Source organism: Camellia sinensis, chromosome 10 (assembly GCF_055761805.1).
Source record: "Camellia sinensis isolate YWXY chromosome 10, ASM5576180v1, whole genome shotgun sequence".
In the NCBI taxonomy this organism is placed as follows: Eukaryota; Viridiplantae; Streptophyta; class Magnoliopsida; order Ericales; family Theaceae; genus Camellia; species Camellia sinensis.
Genome location: NC_138970.1, coordinates 115,927,477 through 115,946,728, shown reverse-complemented (window position 1 = coordinate 115,946,728; position 19,252 = coordinate 115,927,477). Strand labels below are relative to the sequence as shown.

Genomic DNA, 19,252 nt, shown 5'->3' with positions numbered 1-19,252 from the left:
TTTGAAAGATAAGATATGGCTTCGATTTTCCTGTTATGTTAAAGAGGAATCTTTGAAAGAAAGAAAAAAAATACTTGTATAAGTATATCTTGAATACCAAATGTCACTTTACCCATATATATGTATATATGTGGAGCATTCATGATCATAGTTATCTATATGTTGCTATTGTCTAGAATCATTGGGATCTCTACTGGGCCTTTGTGTTCATCCCACGTTGTTACTCATCTTCCAGCTATAGAGTGAAGACTTGCTCAAGCCTAGATGTCTTTTATTTGTTGGCCATGGGGCCATACACTTGTAGGTGGAATGCTAGTATGATGTAAAAGAGTTAATCCCTTGTTATATCATTTGTTGTATTTGGTGATGTAAGCTAACAGGCCTGTGTTGTAATTCATTACATTTATACGAGAGAGGGTATTGCAATTTATTCATTTCTAATTGCTTTTTGCATGTTTATTATTATTGAATGGACTAATTTAAAGGAAAAGGTAATATTATCCAAGTATTAAAAGTCGGGGCGTTCCAATGACATTGCAGAAATAATTTGATTTGAGGTTATCAAGCAATTTACCAAATTGCATACACAAATAAACTTAACATATGATAACTTGTCTAGGACTAAATACATGGTCTTACTCAGTACATGACCAGTGACTGACCTCATCCAATACATCCAAGTACAATCGCTTATGCAACTATATTGGTTTAGGAAATATTAGCAAGGTCCACTCGATCTATATATGGAGCATATCCACATCATTTAGTCAGATAAATCAGCATCGTCAATAGAAAATAACTTCACAGAGTTTAATCAAATGATCAGAATAATCAAATGAATCAGTAAAGAATAATTTCACAGAATTTATGAAATGACTAGAATAATCAAGAGGATTACAAATTGAAAGTAATTAAAATAAAACTCTTTGCAAGAGATTTGAAGAGAGCATATTGTATACCACTCGAATTACCTCAAAACAATTCCATGATCACTTAATGCTTAATCCTTCCATCACCAATATTTTAATTACCTGTTATATCAGGATAAATCTCCAAAGGTGGTGGATCGAAAAGATATGTAAGGTTTGACAAAATCTACAACTCTTCTTTTTGGTAAAATTACTAACACTCACTATAAATACTCCTAATCTAAATTTAAAATTTATATAACAAATGGGGAGAGAGAGAGAGAGAGAGAAACGAAGGCCTATGATGATGAAAAAAGCATTTTAAATTGCAACTTAAAAAATAAGAGGCTACTTAGCCTCCAAGAAAATTTGGAGCCGAAGAACAGAAATATATATATATATATATATATATATATATGAAAGGAAAGGAAAAAGAATGGACAAAGAATGATGACAAATAAAATAAGAAAATAAAATTTACTTGGAGGAAAGAAATTAGAAATTGCTTGAAGGGAAAGAAAAAAAGCATGGCATGGCACTTATGTAGATTTTCTTTAAAGCCCAAGTAAAATAAAATAGAATAGAAAACAAAAGAGATGAATAAAATGATGATAATAGTTGTGGGGACATATTTTTAGGGTTGTCTACGTGGCCAAGGTGATTAGCCAAGATGTCACATGGACGAGCCATGTTGACGAGGTTGTTATGATATTGCCGAGATATGGTGTGGTAATATCAGAATTCGAAATATTCGGATAGAGGACAAAAGTCCTAGATAAGTTGAGGCACTCAGTTCGGATAAAGATGAAACTCTTAAGCGGGATCATTCTTATCTAGCTGAGAGTCCAAGATAAGTGCTAAGTGCTATGCTTGAGTCCTATGAAGTGAGACTTGTAGTGGACGAAGACACTGCTGACTATAAAAGTAAGGCACCCTCATGGGTCGAAGGTACATTTTAATTTGTAAGTTATTTACTTGTGCTGATATCTTTGAGAGATAAGTTAACTGACTTGATCATCGAAGTGCCCCTTGGTGGACGAGCCACCGCTGTATTTCTCACTCTCTTGTATATAGTTGTTCGGCTTAATTTATTTTGCCACGTGCTCTCCAGCTAAGTTCCCTAGATCTCAACAAAGAGATCTGTTTTGTTGTGAGGTTAGAAAACAACATCCACAATTTGGCGCCGTCTGTGGGAACTTAATAAGAATAGATGGCCAATACTAGATAAGAAGTGAGAGTCTGAGACGACATGCATAATGAGAACGAGGAGTACGTTGATCCGAATGTTCGGAGGAGAAGGCAATGATGAGGTGTAAGAGGTGGATCCAGAAGCGACTCATGTGGCCAAAAGCCATAATGGCCCAAAAAGAGGCCTGGGAATTCAAATCGGTGATCATAGAACGTTAGACAAACTGAGTCACGAAGTGCCGATTCTAAGAGAGCAAGAGAGACACAGAATAGGAGACCTCGGTAGATTAACGGACATGGGGCCCTGTCATGACAAGATAGTGGATGTTAAGAAGTCCAAGAGGACACATCCCAGTGTGAGAAACAACATACTTAAGAGATTTAAGTCGGTCAACAGCCAAGCTCTTGAACGAACGTAGTAGGACTTGTGAGATTACCTCTAGAGGAAAAGGAATGGTGTCGAGGCCACATCCTCTATACCACTGAAGTCATCGTTCTTGGTTGAACTCGACGCATTTGAAGCACCCAAGAGATTCACCATGCCAAGGTTCGAGGTCTATAACGGTAAGTCTGACCCTAACTTATATGTCGGTTTGTATGTGAATGCAATGTCCTTGTGGAGTAGGAATGAATAGTTGTTATGTAAGGTGTTCCTGTCAACATTTGGGGAAATAACATCAGATTGTTTCCTTAAGTTGCTAAAGGGATTGGTCAAGAGTTGGAAAGGCTTGACTGAGATGTTTGTAGCTAGGTTTGTTACAAACAGATTACAGCCTTTGAGCGTTAATTCTCTATTGGCATTGAGGATTGACGATGGCGAAAGCCTTAGGGCTTATGCTAAGAGGTATTATGAGGTTTATAACTGGATTCCGGCATGTAACCAGGAACTAGCAGTTGTTTCTTTTAAGAACGGCTTGGAGGATGACAGCCTACTTTGGCAATCTCACGCAAAGACCCTTTCGAAAAACATAGAGGATCTAATGGCGAGGATTGAGAATTACACTAGGGCAGATGAGGGCAAGAAGGTAAAGAAAGTGAGTGCAATAAATCAGGAGAGACGAAATGTCTCACCAAAACATAGCTAGGGAGGCGCCAGCACTGGTAGGTAGGAGTCGGGGTTGAAGGCCATACAGGCTGTAAATACAGTCTTCAAGATCTCGATCTATAGGATCTTAAAGATAATTAGAACCCAGCCTTACTTCAGGCCACCGCAGAAAACTCTAAGGAAGTACATAGACAGATTTCCTGTGAAGAATTGTACTTATCACGACGAGCAAGGGCACATGATGTAAGAATGTTGGGCTTTGAAGCAACACCTAGAGGACCTCGTCAGGCAAGGACACCTGAGGGACTTGGTAGATGAGGAAAGACGAGAGAAGGACAAATGAAGCTGGCCCAAGCGTTGGCAGCAACAGCAGCAGTTGCACCACCACCACCCCTAGTGCTACAGGTAGATGGACCACGTGTTATCAATGTGATCCATTCCAAGGTCAGCGTGAATGAGATCCTGGGAGAGACGCAAAGAGTGAGACATCTACAACATGTCTTACAAGTTCAATAGAAGAAGTCTCAGATAGAGGGACTGTAGACACCCCATTTTTGACCGTCCTCAAGACTTGGACGTCACCGTTTGAACACTCGGTGATTATCCATGTTTGTGTTCGTTTGGAGTTCCCGGAGGCCTCGGCTCGCGCGCCTTACCTCAGGATCTCCGAACCCGACCGTTTAGTGTCTGGTTTTGCACCAAACACTGACATCTTGCCTTTGAGAGGCAGGGTAGGGCTTGTAGACCATCCCCACCCACCACCGGCAGTGGCTAGAGGCCACCGGCTGGTTTTTGCTGCCACCGGCAATGTATATTGCCGGCCGGCACTATTTGTTGCCGGTCAGCACTATTTAGTGCCGGCCGGCACTCTTTTTTGCCAAAATGGCATTTTTGGCCGGCCGACTACTGTGCATCTGCTTTTGCAGATATTTTAAGACAGCTGTCTTGCTTTTTGCTCCCCTCCATACACGTGTATGGAGGGATCTCCCTCTTATGAAGCTTGTCTTGTAAGCTTTACAAGACAAGAAGTTCCATAAAAGGGAGGGGTTGGTGTCTTGGCTTGAGAGGTTAGACACTTGAGATATTTTGAGAGCTTAGACAGCCATTGTTAGGGTTTGAGTTCTAGGGTTAGGGTTAGATACACATCCTATCTCTCTTTCCCTCTCTTTTGTGCTCTAGGTGTTTTGTGTCTTACTATTGCACATAAACACCTAGTGTTTCACCTTTGTCTAGCTATGGAGGTTCTAAGGGACTGATTTTAGTACTTTGGTGTTGGATTCAAGCCAAGGAAGGCCATTGGAGCATCATTGTTGAACAAGGCTTCAAGGGTAAGAATCTCACCCCTTTATTTCCCATTTTTGCACCTTATTTCTACCTGTCTTAAATTCGTTTTTGAGCTTGGTGTATAATACAAAAAAGTTCTGTTTTTAGACTCTCTTGATTGTTTATTAAGGGTGTTTTGTGATTTGAGGGTGTTTGACCCCTCTTAGGCCTTGAAAGGCCTTATTTTGTGCTATTTTGTGCTAGTTTCGGGACTTTGGTGTTTGGGCCTCTTCACCACTGAAATCTTGAGGGATTTCAGTGGTGGAGATGGTGCCTTGAAGTCTCTAAAGGGAGAGGGCCACCCCCTCTCCTTGTTGTCCTTGAAAAGGGCATGTTTTGGCCTCTAAAGGGAGCCTATGTTTGAGTGTGTGTTGAGCATGTATAGGCTGTTTTTCATGCTTATATTTCCATAATATAACATGATTTTAAATTGGTTTTGGTACTCCATGCATGCTTAGCATAGTTGCCATGTAATGCCTTGTGATTCCTTAACATGTCTTAGGTCGTGTGCCTTTGTTTCTAGCATGTTTTAGGCTTACATTTGTGAAGATTTTGTGCTTATCTTGACATGTTTTAGGTCTGTCCATAAGTGTTTGGGTTGATTTTGGCATGCATCATATAGCCTCTTTGCATTTTGGCTTGTTGGCCTTAGGTATGTGCATGCATAGCATGACATCTTTGCATTGATTTGGTGATTTGGGGTCACCTTACATGTTATTTCAGTCCCATTTTCATGCTTGCGTGACTGCCTTGCATGCCTCTTTAATGCTTTGGAAGCATGTGTTGCATGCTCCATGTTTTGACCATCGTGCATGCCTCTAAATTTGAGCCACTTAGATGCCATCTAAGTAGTCCTTTAGCTTTGTTTTAACATGCTAAAAACCTGTTTTTAGTTGCTTAATGCATGCCATGTTTGTTGTGATAAATGTGCTTCAAAGCTTCATGACTTGCCTCAAGTACTTGGACCATGCTTGCATGCATTTGCTTGTCTTGTTTAACATGATTTGGCATCATTTTATGACATGATTTTCAATGCTTATGTTGCATGCTAATTAGTCCATGATTCCCCCTTTCAAGTGTGTTTGAAAGTTGTTCAATTTGTGCCTAAGTGTCGGCCTTTCAACACATGTATGTGTGTATGTGTATTTGGTCCCTCATTATAACACTTTGGCCCTTGTTTTAGGCCTCATTGGAGCTGCCTAAACCATGCCTAAGTCCACCTTTTTATTGGTTTGCATGCCCCTATGTTTGCTTGTATGCTTGCATAAGTTTGTTGCCATGCCATGTTGCATCCTTAGCTTGCATGCCTAGGTTGCATTGCATCTTGCATGCATGCCTTGTTCCTTGACTTAGTGATAGGAATTGGGCCTTGTTTGGTTGATTGGTTTGCATTTCATTTGACATGAAAATTGCATACTTGATTCCTTGGGCCATCATGCATGGAAATGCGTGATTGGTGGTCCGAGAATCGAGGCACATGTCCTTTTGAGTCACAAACGTGATAAGGGGCATGAGTGGTGCATACATGCTTTGAATTGTGCTGCCATGCTTTGCCTTGCCCTCTGTTGCTGTGAGTTGCAGGTTCTGCAGGCTTTATTTGCCGACCGGCAGTGTAAAGTGCCGACCGGCAATAATTTATCTACCGACAGCTTCATTTTGTGCCGGTGGCCATATCACATTGCCGGTGGCAATTCCATTCAGCCGGTGGTGATCCCCATTGCCCAAGGAAGCAGTCTTGAGGTTTTGGCAACCTCTAGAGGAGTGAAGGAAGAAAAACAGAGGCAGCTCACACATGGCGGCGCATTTCCCGAGGCGATTTACTGTTTTCTTAGTTTAATTAAATTTGCTTAGTTGATTAGGCAATTTGTAATATTTAATTAGCTTGCGTAGTTAATTAATTTGTAATATTTATTTGGTCCCTCCGAGCGAGGGCAAACCTGTAATAAGTGTGTGTGGGTGGTGTGTATGTCTTCCAATCCCCACTTCTTTCTTCCCTTTTATTTACCTGCTTATGATGGTAGATTAGGGCATCTTTAAAATTAGCATACCTTATGCTATGCATGCGTGCATCCATACATTTGTATTACATACATTAGGCTCGGTATATCACGCTAACTGCATCTGTACTTCAATTCACAAATTGAATATGTGGTAGTTGATCGCATTTCACATGCCATGTTTAGGGTTAGCCGAGCCTGCCTAGATTACATTTTTGCATGTGATGCATTAGCCATTTTTAACACGAACTAGGACATGCATGTTTGCTAACTAGTTTGTTGTTTTGGTATGGAGTACGATGTAAGTATTTATGCTTTAGCATCCCGCATGTGTGTGAGTGTTGCCATGACAGTATGCCTGCCATGCGGCTAAGTGCTTATGTGTTAAAATGTTTTTAATGCCTGTGGGTGAAGGTTGGATTGTTTGAGTTGGAAAAACTCATTGAAATCTGTGTTTTAGTCTACTTGCGAGTAGCAAATTTCCAAAGCGCTTTTCAAAACAAATGGATATGCAATGCTTATTTCCAAATTAGGCAATCTAGTCTATACTTGTTTGCTGCGCGCATAACATAGTAATTCTAGGCTAATAAATGGAATAAGAACACGTAATGTTTTCAAAATCGGATATCATGGTTAGTAGAGGCCGGTCTTCGGACCGGGCGAAAGGGGGTGCTCATAGCTGACCTTCCCCGATCGTACCCAAGCTCCCGAGCCGAGACAACTCCGGTGATGACAGACATGTGGCCTTCGGCACCGAGTCAGGGTTTCCTAAATTTTCCCATTTTAAAAAATATTTAGGTGGCGACTCTGTATCTGGCAAAGCAGTCCATGTTTGGCACTACTTTTTCAAGAATCTGTTTCTCAAAACGATTTGCCAGATTTGGACTCTTTGGTTCAGATTAAGAACCGCGACAATAAAATCGCGAGTCCGAACTGTAGTAGCATAAGGCCCCCCTCCGCGGGCGCGTCTACAGGGACATCGGGGCTCGAAGACCTATTTTAGAGTGACAAGTAAGATAGATACTTATTAACTAATGCAACTCCTATGACATCATGTATGTGAGATGTTATAAAGAGCTCGATTTTCACAAGGATGCCTTGGAGCAATTTGACAGCCCCATGGTCAGATTCAATGGAACGCCGACATGGCCACTGAGAACCACAAACTTAGAGATTCAGGTAAGGAGAAAGACTATAACTATAGAGTTCACTGTGATCGATATACCGTCACCATACAACATATCTTGGGAAGACCCTGGTTGCATGCGATGAGGGTCGCTCCCTTAACCTTGTATTAACTGTTGCGGTTCCCAACCAAGTTTGGGATTGAAGAAGTATAAAGAGATCAAGTGCAAGCGAAGAATTGCTCTATGGTAGCAATGAAGTACAACTGCAATGTCTAAAAAACAGAGACAACCAAAGTGGAAGACGAAGATCAAGAGGTCCTAGACGATGTCGGCAAAGAATTTACTGACAAGAGCCAAAACCCCTGAAAAAGATCCTGATAAAGGAGGGCGATAAGGAGCGATTCTTTCTCATTGACTTGGGTTTAACTGAAGGGAAAAAAAGAAAATTAGAGGCATTCTTAAGAGAAAACATAGAGGCATTTACTTGGATGCCATATGTTAGGGATCAGCCCTGAGGTCACCTGCTACAAACTCAATGTGGATAGGTCGGCTAAACCTGTGATTTAGAGAGCTAGGCAATCAACTCTAGTTCATGTGGAAGCTATAGAAGAGGAGGTAGAAAGATTGCTAGAGGCATAGGCAATCTAAGCAGTGAACTACCTAACCTGGTTGTCCAACACAGTGTTAGTTAATAAGAAAAACGGGAAGTGGAGGGTTTGTGTGGACTTCACTAACCTGAACAAGGCTTGCCCGAAGGACTATTTCCCTTTACCTAAGATAGACCAACTGGTGGACACTACTTCGAGATATGAGATGATGAACTTCCTTGATATATATAGAGGTTATCACCAGATAGCCATGTTTGCACCAAACAAAGAGAAAACGACATTCGTCACTCCAAATGGACTCTATTACTATAGAGTCATGCCCTTCGAATTGAAGAATGCAAGAGCAACATACTAGAGACTCTGATGAGGATGTTCAAACATCTGATTAGGAAAACCATGGAAGTCTACATCGACCACATGGTCGAGAAAAGCAAAGAACCTTCTGATTATCTAGTCGACCTCAAGGAGGTGTTTGACATCTTGAAGGCATATTGGCTTTGGCTGAATGCCTCCAAGTGTGCTTTTAGAGTAAGATCTGGTAAGTTTTTGGGGTATCTGGTAACCAGGATAGGGATTGAAGTGGCCCCGATCAGATCAAGGCCATCCTTGATTTGAAGAGCCCGGCAACAGCAAAAGAGGTCCAAATTTTGACAGGGAAAATAACAGCGTTGAACAGATTCATAAATCAAAGTTTAGAGAAGTGTAAGCTGTTCTTCTAGCTACTGAAGATGGCCACAGATTTTTTGTGGATAGAAGCATGGAAGGTCGCCTTGGTTGACTTGAAGAGATATTTGACTTTCCCATCCATATTGTCAAACCCAGTTCCAAGAGAGGAACTATTTCTATACTTGGCAGTGTCAGACCATGTGGTCAGCGCAGTGGTTATCTGAGAAGATGAGGGAGAACAGAATGTATTATGTGAGGAAGACCTTGGTAAGTACGGAAACAAGGTACCTATCTCTGGAAAAATTGATGTTGACTCTAGTGATGGCTTCGAAGAAGCTGAACCATTATTTTCAAGCTCACAAGATCGTGGTGTTCATAGAGCACCAACTGAAGTCTTTGTTACAACACGAAGACTTGTCAAGAAGAATAATGCAATGGGCTGTAGTTCTAGGTTAGCATGGCATAGAATACAGACCAAGGACAACAATTAAAGGTCAGGTTTTGGCAAAATTTGTTATTGAGTTTACACCGAGTGCAAGCACGAAGCCCAGACCATTGAATCTCGGCCTCGGATTCGTAGGTGAACCAAAGGAAACATAGTTGGCAGTGCAGAACCCCAAGTTAGCAGAAGAGAAAGAAGCCCACAAGAAAAAATACGAGAAGTTGAAACCTTATGATATTTACATCGATGAGTCCTTCTACTTCTTTGTCGACGATAGTTCAAATTGGCAAGGAGCAGAGACATGAGTGGTACTAGTCTCATTGGATAGATAGATGCTGGACCAGTCAATCACACTAGGGTTCAAGGCCTCAAATAACGAGGCAGAGTATGAGGCACTAATTGACAGGTTAAAACTAGGAGTAACTATCGAAGCTGAGGAGGTGGTTGTCTATTGTGACTCCTAACTCAACATGAACCAAGCGATAAGTGAGTATACTGCCCGAGATGAGAGAATGGTGGCCTACGTTAAAGAGGTCATCAAGTTGTTAGCATAATTTAAGAGTTGTCGGCTCCAGTAGGTCTACCGAGAAGACAATAGTCACGTGGATGCACTAACACACCTAGCCTCAGCTATAAAGTCAGACTCCTAGACGACCATCATGGTGGACTACTTATCGGGCCCAAGCATTGAGCCCCTAATAAAAAAGTATAAGGTAATGTGCATAGAGTTAGGCCCAAGTTGGATTGGTGCCTTAGTCAAATTCATCAGGGATGACAAGCTGCCGGAAGACAAAAGGAAAGCACATAAGATCAGACTAAGGTCAACAAGGTTCTGCTTGTCGGCCGAAGGATCTCTTTACAGAAGGTTTTTCACTAGACCAATGTTACGATGTGTGCACCCTTTCCAAGTCGAAGACTTCTTATATAAGATCCATGGAGTTTGTGGAAGCCATGTAGGAGGCAAATCTCTTGCCCATAGAGCCATATCACAAGGATATTGTTGGCCTTACATGAAAAAAGACGCCGAAGTCTATGTTCGAAAGTGCGATAAATGCCCGAGGTTTGCACCTCTAATACATTAGCCAGTAAGGGATTTGAATCCAGTGTCCAACCTTTGGCCATTTGCCTAGTGGGGCATGGATCTGATTGGGCAATTGCCCAAGGCAACTAGACAAAGGAAGTACTTGTTGGTAGCTACAGATTTCTTCACAAAATGGGTGGAGGCTGAACCACTAGCCAAAATTTGAGATATGGACGTGAGGAACTTCATATATAACAATATTATTACTAGATTTGGCATCCCAAGAGCCATTGTAGTAGACAATGGCACTTAGTTTAATAGTAAGTTGATCAAGAATTTTTGCGCAGAATACAAGATCAAGAACTACTACTACTCAATGCCTAGCTTCCCTCAAAGCAATGGTCAAACCGATGCATTAAACAAAACCATTCTAGATGATATAAAGAAAAGGTTGGAAACTGCCAAGGGCAAATGGTTTGAGAAATTGCCTAATGTTCTATAGGTATATCGCACCATGTCGAGAAGATTAACCGAAGAATCGCCTTTTGCCGTGGCTTATGGCACTGAGGCTGTTATACCATTAGAGATTGGCTTACATGGAGTCAAGACCCAGGCAATAGAGAATAGGACAAATAAGACCTTTTTAGCTCGAGATCTGGACCTGATTGAAGAAAGAAGGGAGCGAGTAGCAATTCGGTTGGGGGCATTCCAGCAAAGATTGGCTAGAGCGTATAACAAGAAACTAAATCCTAGAGAATTCCAAGTCGGCAATCTTGTCTTGAGGAAAGTCAAAGACAACAAGAAAGATTCTAAGGAGGGTAAGCTTGGCCCAAATTGGGAAAGACCATACAGAATCATCTTGGTAGCCGAAAATAAGGCATACCAGCTAGAAGATTGTGATGACAAAAAGCTGCTAAGATCGTGGAACACCAACAATTTGAACTTCTTCTATCACTAGTTTCTTTTATTTTTCTTTTTGATGTAATTTAGAAGATGTTTAGATGACATATTGATTAATAAAATACTAATTCAATTTTGTTCTTTGCAAAATGTTGTCGAAATTCGTATTAGCCACTGGTAGATAAGGCAAAAAGTGTTAAGCCAATGTGATGTTTTGAAGTGGAACAAGACGTTTAACTTAGGCTTGTCATGATGACAAAGCTAAACTAAGTTAAAGGAATGTTTCAACGAGAAACAAAATGAAACCAACGCTAATTTGGCAGGTTTGTACGAAAGGCTGAGGTAATTAGTACCATCGATGCACTAAGGTTAAGCCTTAAGTGTTATGTTTAGACGAACTAAACACGATGACATTTGTCATGGCTGTCTAAGTCAGACTTAGGCAAGTTTGAGATGCTGTGTTCTTAATGTGAACATTAGTTTTAACTTATATTCACATTAGGGAGCAAGGAGCCGAGATGAGTTACACTCGGGATAAGTTGCTAATATGCAACACATGGCAAAAATTTCTAAAAGTTTTTCATGATTGAGCTCATTACAGATTAGCCGAAATGAGATATGATATTCATGATTGTGTTTTTCGAGATAAGTTCATTATTGGTAAATTGAGATGAGATATGAGATGTTATAAGAAACAAAGTATTAAAGATAGTGAAAGTAAAGCATACATTCAACAGTAAATCAAAAAAAGAAAGATACATTCACAAAAGAAGATTGTTCAAATACATCTAAAGGCACGTCGGCTTTGCAAAACCAGAAAACTGTTTAAAGTTGAATTACAGAAAAAAAAGAAAAAGTACAACTAAAAACAAAAGTGAAAAGGAAAAAGAATCCTAAGTGCTAGGTTCTGGGGCAAGGTTTTTAGTTTGTTCCACGTCGGCTGGTGGAGGTGTGGCAGCCATCCCAGCTTCAGCATCGACTGCGACCTCTTCATTTATTTCCTTCAAAGTGTTTTCAAGGCTCTTGTTAGCTCTAGAAGTGCCAACCTTTGTTGAAGAAGTACTTTTGAAGACCTCATCCTCGTCCTTATCGGTCCGGTCCAGGACCTGATCGTTTAGAGTTGAGGACTTGGCCCCAGCAACAGTAGCAATTGTGACTTCATCTTTCTCTTCCTTTTATTTCTCCTCCTCATCGAATTATAAAGGGAAATAAGGTAAAGACACGTCAAGCTGGCTGAGATCTCGAAGAGGTGAGTCCTCGGGAACTAACAACTTCTTGAGAGCAGCAACCCAGCTAAGATAGTATCTCTTGTTGCAGACTAGGTTGACTTACTATGACAACCCTGACCTATGTTTAGCATTAATTCATGATTAAGCATGCTAAGTAAATGATTAAGATGAAGTCCTAAATTAATTATGTGAGTGTATTACTTTAAATGCATTTTATCTGTTTGTTGTAGAAAGATCTGTCCATGGTTTGATTTCGATTTGCGAATTGAAAGCCTTATCGGCGACCGATTTAGAAATTGACCTGATTTATATGCTAATTAGGGTTTATAGAATTTTATGGTAAGTTTAATTGAAATTCGATCTGGAACAATTAAATTAGAATAAATAATGTTAATTAATTCAACCCAAGTTATTTTCATGTTTGTCATTGGGTGGACTCTTTCAAGACCATTTGTTTTACACTTCACATATGTTGACACACCATTCATGTTCCACCTCCTTCAACAAAAACGTGAGAGAGAGAGAGAGTTGGAAGGAAGTTGAATTCAACAAGAGAATTGCTTGGGATTTAGAAGAAATTGAGGGAGATTTGCATAATTGAGCTACCACACTTGGAAATTTAAGATTAAGGTAGGTATTTACCCTTTTTAATTGTGAAATAGAGTTGCCTAATGCATGATTTGAAGGAAATTAGGAACTAAAGTCAAGAAATAGCCTAAAGAGTAGATTTGAGAAGTAATTCATGCATGCATGTCCATGTCATGGGGTTTTGATGTTGTTTTCATGAAAATTTTCACATGCATGTTCATATTATGGTTGTACCTTAGAAATTCAATATGTCTTTGAGTTGAATATTACACTTGATCATGTTTTGAGATGCCCAAGATTAAGAAAATCCATGCATGTTATGTTCTTGCAATGTTCATAAGTTCAAGTTGAATTTTGGTTCAATTGTCATACCTTTGGGCCTTGATTTTATGAAATGATCTTCAAAATAGGTTGTGTTATGAGTTTCTAAGTATTTTCCAGAGAATTGGCCCAAAAGGATGAGTTTTGCAATGTTGAATTCATGGTTTGAGCCTTGGGAGCAAATCTGGAAAACCCAGAATCTGACTTCCTCGCTCGAGCGACCACCTTTGTTTTCAGACTTTCGCTCGAGCGACGGAATGCTGGCTCGAGCGTAAATTGCAAGCTCTTAGAATTTTTGGGTGTGAAGAAGCATGCTCGAGCGACAAGACTTGCGCTCGAGCGAAGAACTGTGTCTCACGCTCGAGCGTGCCTCGAGCGAGCATCGGGCGGAGATTTTCAACAACCAGTACTTTTCACATTTTTACAGATCGCTCGAGCGAAGGAGTCTACGCTCGAGCGACCAAGCACATTCTGCATGTACGCTCGAGTGAAGGAAGCCACGCTCAAGCGAGACCCCTGTTTTCAGCAAGTTTCGAAAAATGTTTTTAAGTACATTTTTGCATCCTCATTCCATCCTAGGCATTCCTAGGCCATGTTTAAGGCATCATAATGAGGATAATGATTTAGAACCACACCAAACAAGCAAGGGGCTAAGTTATTAATTTCGGGTGTGTAATTTAGTGTGTGTTCATTCTGCAACTGTGTAGGTTTGATACCCAAGGACGCTGATTAGCCTACCTATAGCCCAGTAATCTGTGAGTAACAATGTTGTAAAGCTATGTTAAATTATAATTATTTTTTGAATGATTAATTGTGCTGCTTTCTGAAATGATATTGTTTACTGAATGAATGTTTGTCTTATTTTATGAACTATACTCGTGGTATCTATAGCAACTGACTGTTACTGTTACTGCTACTGTTACTGTTATTGCTACTGTTACAGCGATCTCTGTCAGTGCCAATGTTTGGAACTACTATTGTTTACTGTTTTGATGGCCATCAATTGATTGTTAGGTCTATTTAGACCCATTGTACTGTTCTGCTATTGGATGTACCACGTATGACTGCTATGGTTTCCAACTGAATGTTATGACTTGAAATATGAGTCACTGATTGAATAACTGATTTACTGATGCAAATGACTGTTTCAATTACCGAAAGGACATTCATTTTTAACCCCTTTACGGATTTGTTATTCGTTGGGCTTTAACTCACAGTTTATATATATATGTAGGTGGCCAAGCACCGGACCAAAGCTAAAGGCACTGACTTAAGCTCCCGTTTTGCCAAGCCAGCCATTATGCCTCATATCGAGGTTCCGAACCTACACGAGTCAAGGCTGTTTTGGGGTGTTTCAGTTTCACCCTTTTTGTCTCTATTAATGTAAAGAATGCTTAAGACTTTGATTGTACAGTTATGATGAGGGGATTAGGTCCCTAGCCTGTATGCTACTTTGTACATGTATTTTTGGTATATGGCTATGAATGTGGTTTTGTCCATGGAAGTCTTTTTCCATTTAGGTTTTCACAGCTCATTGGACATTTTTTTATTGCTGATTAGCTTCCGCCAGCCCCTTTATACTGTATTATTGTCATTACTGTTAAGCAGGCCTTTGATAATCACGGATTACTGGCCGGTTACGATGCTAAACCCTTAGGGGCGGGTTTGGGTCGTGACACTTGCTTCTTATATTGATCTCACACATCAGCCTTTCCCTCCTTATAAGCCTTCTCATCGGCAGCTTTGATCTCAGCTTCTGTTGTGACCAAGGCTTCAGCAAGCTTCTTCTCGGCCTCGACAACCTTTTTCTCAACGGCTTTAGCAGCAAACTCGTCCTTGTGCTCACCAGCCCTAGTTGCGTTGATCTTGTCCAGTTGACTCTTGATTCTGGCCGTGGACTTGTTGAGTTGAGAGAGGAAGTTTGACGTTTTCTGTGTCTTCTTGGTCAAATCCTTATTCACTAACTCAGCCTTGACAGCATGAGAGTGACTATGCTAAATGGCCTGCAAAAAAGAAAATGAGTTAGTGAAATTTTACTAAGTATGGAAATTGAATGGAAATATGAGAGTTAGGAGAATTACTAGAACTGAATGCCTCATCATTAGAGCAAAATGCTCATACTTGTTGTATTCACTGATGGCACCCATGTCAGTGGGCAAAAGGAGGCTAGTGGTCAAGGCAGCATCAACCTCAGCGTCCTTGATGGCGTTATCGCCGACTTTCAGAAGCCTATCACTAACACGGATCTTGGAGAGCTAGATGTCCTCGGGGATAATGTCCATTTCGTCCCCAGGATCGACTGACTGCGGTTTATTACTGGCTGGGGTCTGGGCTGAGTCAGACATCGACCTATTTTCAACAACCATCTTTGTGATAATCCGACCTGTATTATGCTTAATTATATATGTGATTATGTGTTTGATATGAATTTGTAAGTTTAAGGATGCAAATTATGTGATTTTTGAATTATATATGTTGACTGTAGGAATATCTGTTGCAATTACAAATTTGAACTGAAATTGAAAGCCTTAGAGGTATCAGAAACCAAAATCAGCTTCATAATTATGTTTAGCATGATTTTTAGAGCCTATTGTGAAATTTTGTAAAATTATGATTCGTAATGATTTAATTAAGTTAATTAGCCTAAGTGGGTTATATATGTATCTAGCTATCTTGAGTTCATTTTGTTGAGAGCTTTACTAGAGAGAGTTAAAGAGAGAGGAAGAAGAGAGGCTAGAGAGTTTGAAGATTTTTAAGGTAAAGCTCCTAGATTTGAGCTAAGGTATGGAAATTTACCTAGAATCTTTGTAAATAACTCATCTTTTATTTGAAATCAAGAGGAATTTAAAAATTCAACACCTAAAAGGGGTTAGGGTTTTGAATTTAAAGTAAGTTCAAGAAATAGAGCCTTAATCTCTTTAACTTTGCTTGAGTTGAGTTCAATCTTGTGAATACTACATGAAATAAGCTCTAGATTATTCATACAACAAAGATTTGTGTAGAGATCATCCATGTTTATATGTATTTTGAGCATGATCATGTAAATCATGAACTTATGAAAAAGATAAGACCTTGAATTTGATGTTGAAACAAGATTGTTGTGTTTGTAGTGGAATTATACTTGATTCATGCTAGTATATCATGCTTTTGAGTTAGTTTTGCATGAATTTGGGCTTGGAAATGAGTATGGAAGTTTACACTTTGTGCCATTTTTGGACTGGGCTGAATTACCCAGAACCGCACGTGCGGCTAGGATTCCTACACGTGCGGAACACATGATGGAACAGGGGCTCGCTCACTGCTTTAATTGCATGTGCGGCCCTAGGTACGGCACCTTCCACACATGCGGTAAGGGGCTTTCGCACGTGCAAAAAATATGAGGAAAACATGTCGTTTTCTTTTAACTCCTCAAACCCTCTAAATGTATTTATGAGTATGTTTTGACCCTCCGCAATGCCTCAAGATGAATTAAAAACGAACGAATCGTAAAACAAAGAAATAAAGGAAAAGGCTAAGAATTGAATGAATTGTTTACCGAATTTATATATGCGTTATGTTGTGTAGGTCACCTACTAGAAGGACCACCATACGGCCAACATCACTGTGAGTAATAGTATTGTAAAGATATGTTCTTAATTGATTATTTTGATCCAGGTACGATGACTTATTCTGATATTGTGCTTTGATTGAAATGAATGAGTTTTATGAATGTTATATGACATATGTAATATGGATCTAAGGTCGTTATGTTTATGCTATGATGTGCTTGAGCCCAAGGATGATATGATAATATATGATTGGGCCCAAGGCCATTGTGATATATGATTGGGCCCGAGGCCGTTGTAATATATGATTGGGCCCAAGGCCGTTATGGTATATAATTAGGCTCAAGGCCATTGTGATATATGAATGGGTCCAAGGCCATTGTGATATACATGGGCCGAGGCCGTTATGTTAAATGTTATGCCTAAGGCCACTTCGTAACATGTTGGGCCAGAGGTTGTTCCGTAATATGTTGGGCCTGAGACCGTTCTATAAATGTGACTATGGATAGTGCTATGAAGGATGAAATTTTGGAAAAGTATTATGTTCACACAATATGCTTTTTTTTAATTTAAGATTATTCATTTGATTCTCTTTTCTTTACTATTATTCATTGAGCGTCGCTCACCCCTTATGTTGTATGTATGTATGTAGGTGATTAGCATGGAGGTCAACCTTAGAGTCAACCTCAGGAAATTGTTTATAAGGACCTGTCGTGTCCAAACTCCAAGATGGAGCTGTTGTCTTTTAACTTTATGTCTATGTTAAGACTTTTGTACGGTGTTTGTTATGCCGGTCTTGTGGATGTGTAACTTAATGTCTTGACTTCTATGTATAAAAGTATTTTATCTTGACCATTTAAGCACCGCTCAATAGACGTTATTTATTAAATTTGCTTCCGCTTAAGGCTCCATTATTAAAACATTTGTTTTCTGTATGAGGCTGTAGGTAATCGTGTGATTATTGGCCGGTTATGAACCAAACTTTTAGGGACAGGTTTGGGTCATGACAATCTTTGAGACGGACATGTTGGCCTCAGGATCTTTTTTCTCTGAGGAAGGGGTCACTGCCAGCTTGGCGTTTGACATGGCCTTTTTCACCTTCTTAGGCTTCTGCATAGATTGTAGGAAATAGGTGGATTGCTTGGTTGCCATATCGGGGAGACCAACCAGCAGATCATTGGCCACGACTGGTTTGCGTCCCATCTTTTCTAAGGTGGTGGCGATGGTAACTCCAATGCCGAGCTTGAAGGTAGGAAGAGCGATTGGTGGATTAGTTGGGCTATTTACTGGTATATCAATCCCACGACACTTCTTGCTGCGGGCCTTACCTGCCGGAGCGTTGGTAAGTCGACGGTGGCGTTGGCGTTGAGTAGGTGAAATGTGTTGAGACAGAGCCAAGAGAAGATGCTACTGGTGGTGTTATGGTAGACGATGGAGTCTTGCTTCAGGATAGAATGTCGGGCAAGAGAAATCGGTATGTCGGCATGTAATTAAGCAGAATAGGGGACTTGCGATCGTTGATTGACAAGTCTAGGAGTCAGACAAGGTCATTCTGCTTGACGTATGATTTGCAGAAAGACTTGCTTGGTTGGGTTAATTTTATGAAGACAAAGAAAACAAACATGAGAATTTGACTTAGTATGAGAGAATGATGTTGAATGTATATGATCTAGGGAAACTAAGTGTTATCCTCATCATCCCTAAAGATCCCTCTGCGCAAGGGAAAAAGATGAAGGTCATCATCAGGTGCAAATTCCTAGTTGATCGAGGTTTGAGGTAATAGGAGATGCCATTGGAAGATTTGAGGCTACACATTGTGTAGTAGTACTAGATGTTAGATAGGGTAAGCCTAGCGTTATGTTGGCAACACAACTTGGCTATGCGGTTGATAATCATAAAGGTGTTAAATGCTAGTTGCATGGGGTTAAGGCGATAATAGTGCATCACATCTTGAAAAAAAATGTTAAAGGGAAATCTAATTCCACCATCAATGATTGATACCATGGGGAAGGGCATGTAGTTCTCCCCACATGATAGAATCCTCCTCATCGGCTAGCCTAATCTGAATGTCGGCTGGGATTTGAATTCCTAGTGAAAATACTCTAGTTTGGCAGCAGAATCTACTCTCCATTTGTGCATACCCATTATCTCGGTTAAATGTTCGGGTGTTGTTAGCCTAAAGTGGTTTTGATATCCTAGGCTTTTGGACCTAGGGTTTTTGATTTGGCTTTAAGGTGTTCTGGGTTGAAGATTCTGGTAATCTGCTGAAGAAGGTTTTGGGCATAGTTTGTTTCAGTTTTCGTAATATCCAACACAAATCCCAATCCTAATTTAAAGAATGCAA

At 40.2% G+C, this 19,252-nt stretch overlaps 1 protein-coding gene across 1 annotated transcript; it reads left to right on the top strand.

The window, feature by feature from the left end:
- Nucleotides 1-10,839: 10,839 nt before the first annotated feature.
- Nucleotides 10,840-11,283, top strand: LOC145800638 (uncharacterized). Its single transcript, XM_082890353.1, has one exon. The coding sequence runs from the start codon at nucleotides 10,840-10,842 to the stop codon at nucleotides 11,281-11,283; it is 444 nt and encodes a 147-aa protein (XP_082746479.1).
- The last annotated feature ends 7,969 nt before the right edge of the window (nucleotides 11,284-19,252 follow it).

What these genes read in the sequence shown, in the direction of transcription:
- LOC145800638 (XM_082890353.1), top strand. Translation starts at nt 10,840, where the DNA reads ATGTCGAGAAGATTAACCGAAGAATCGCCTTTTGCCGTGGCTTATGGC.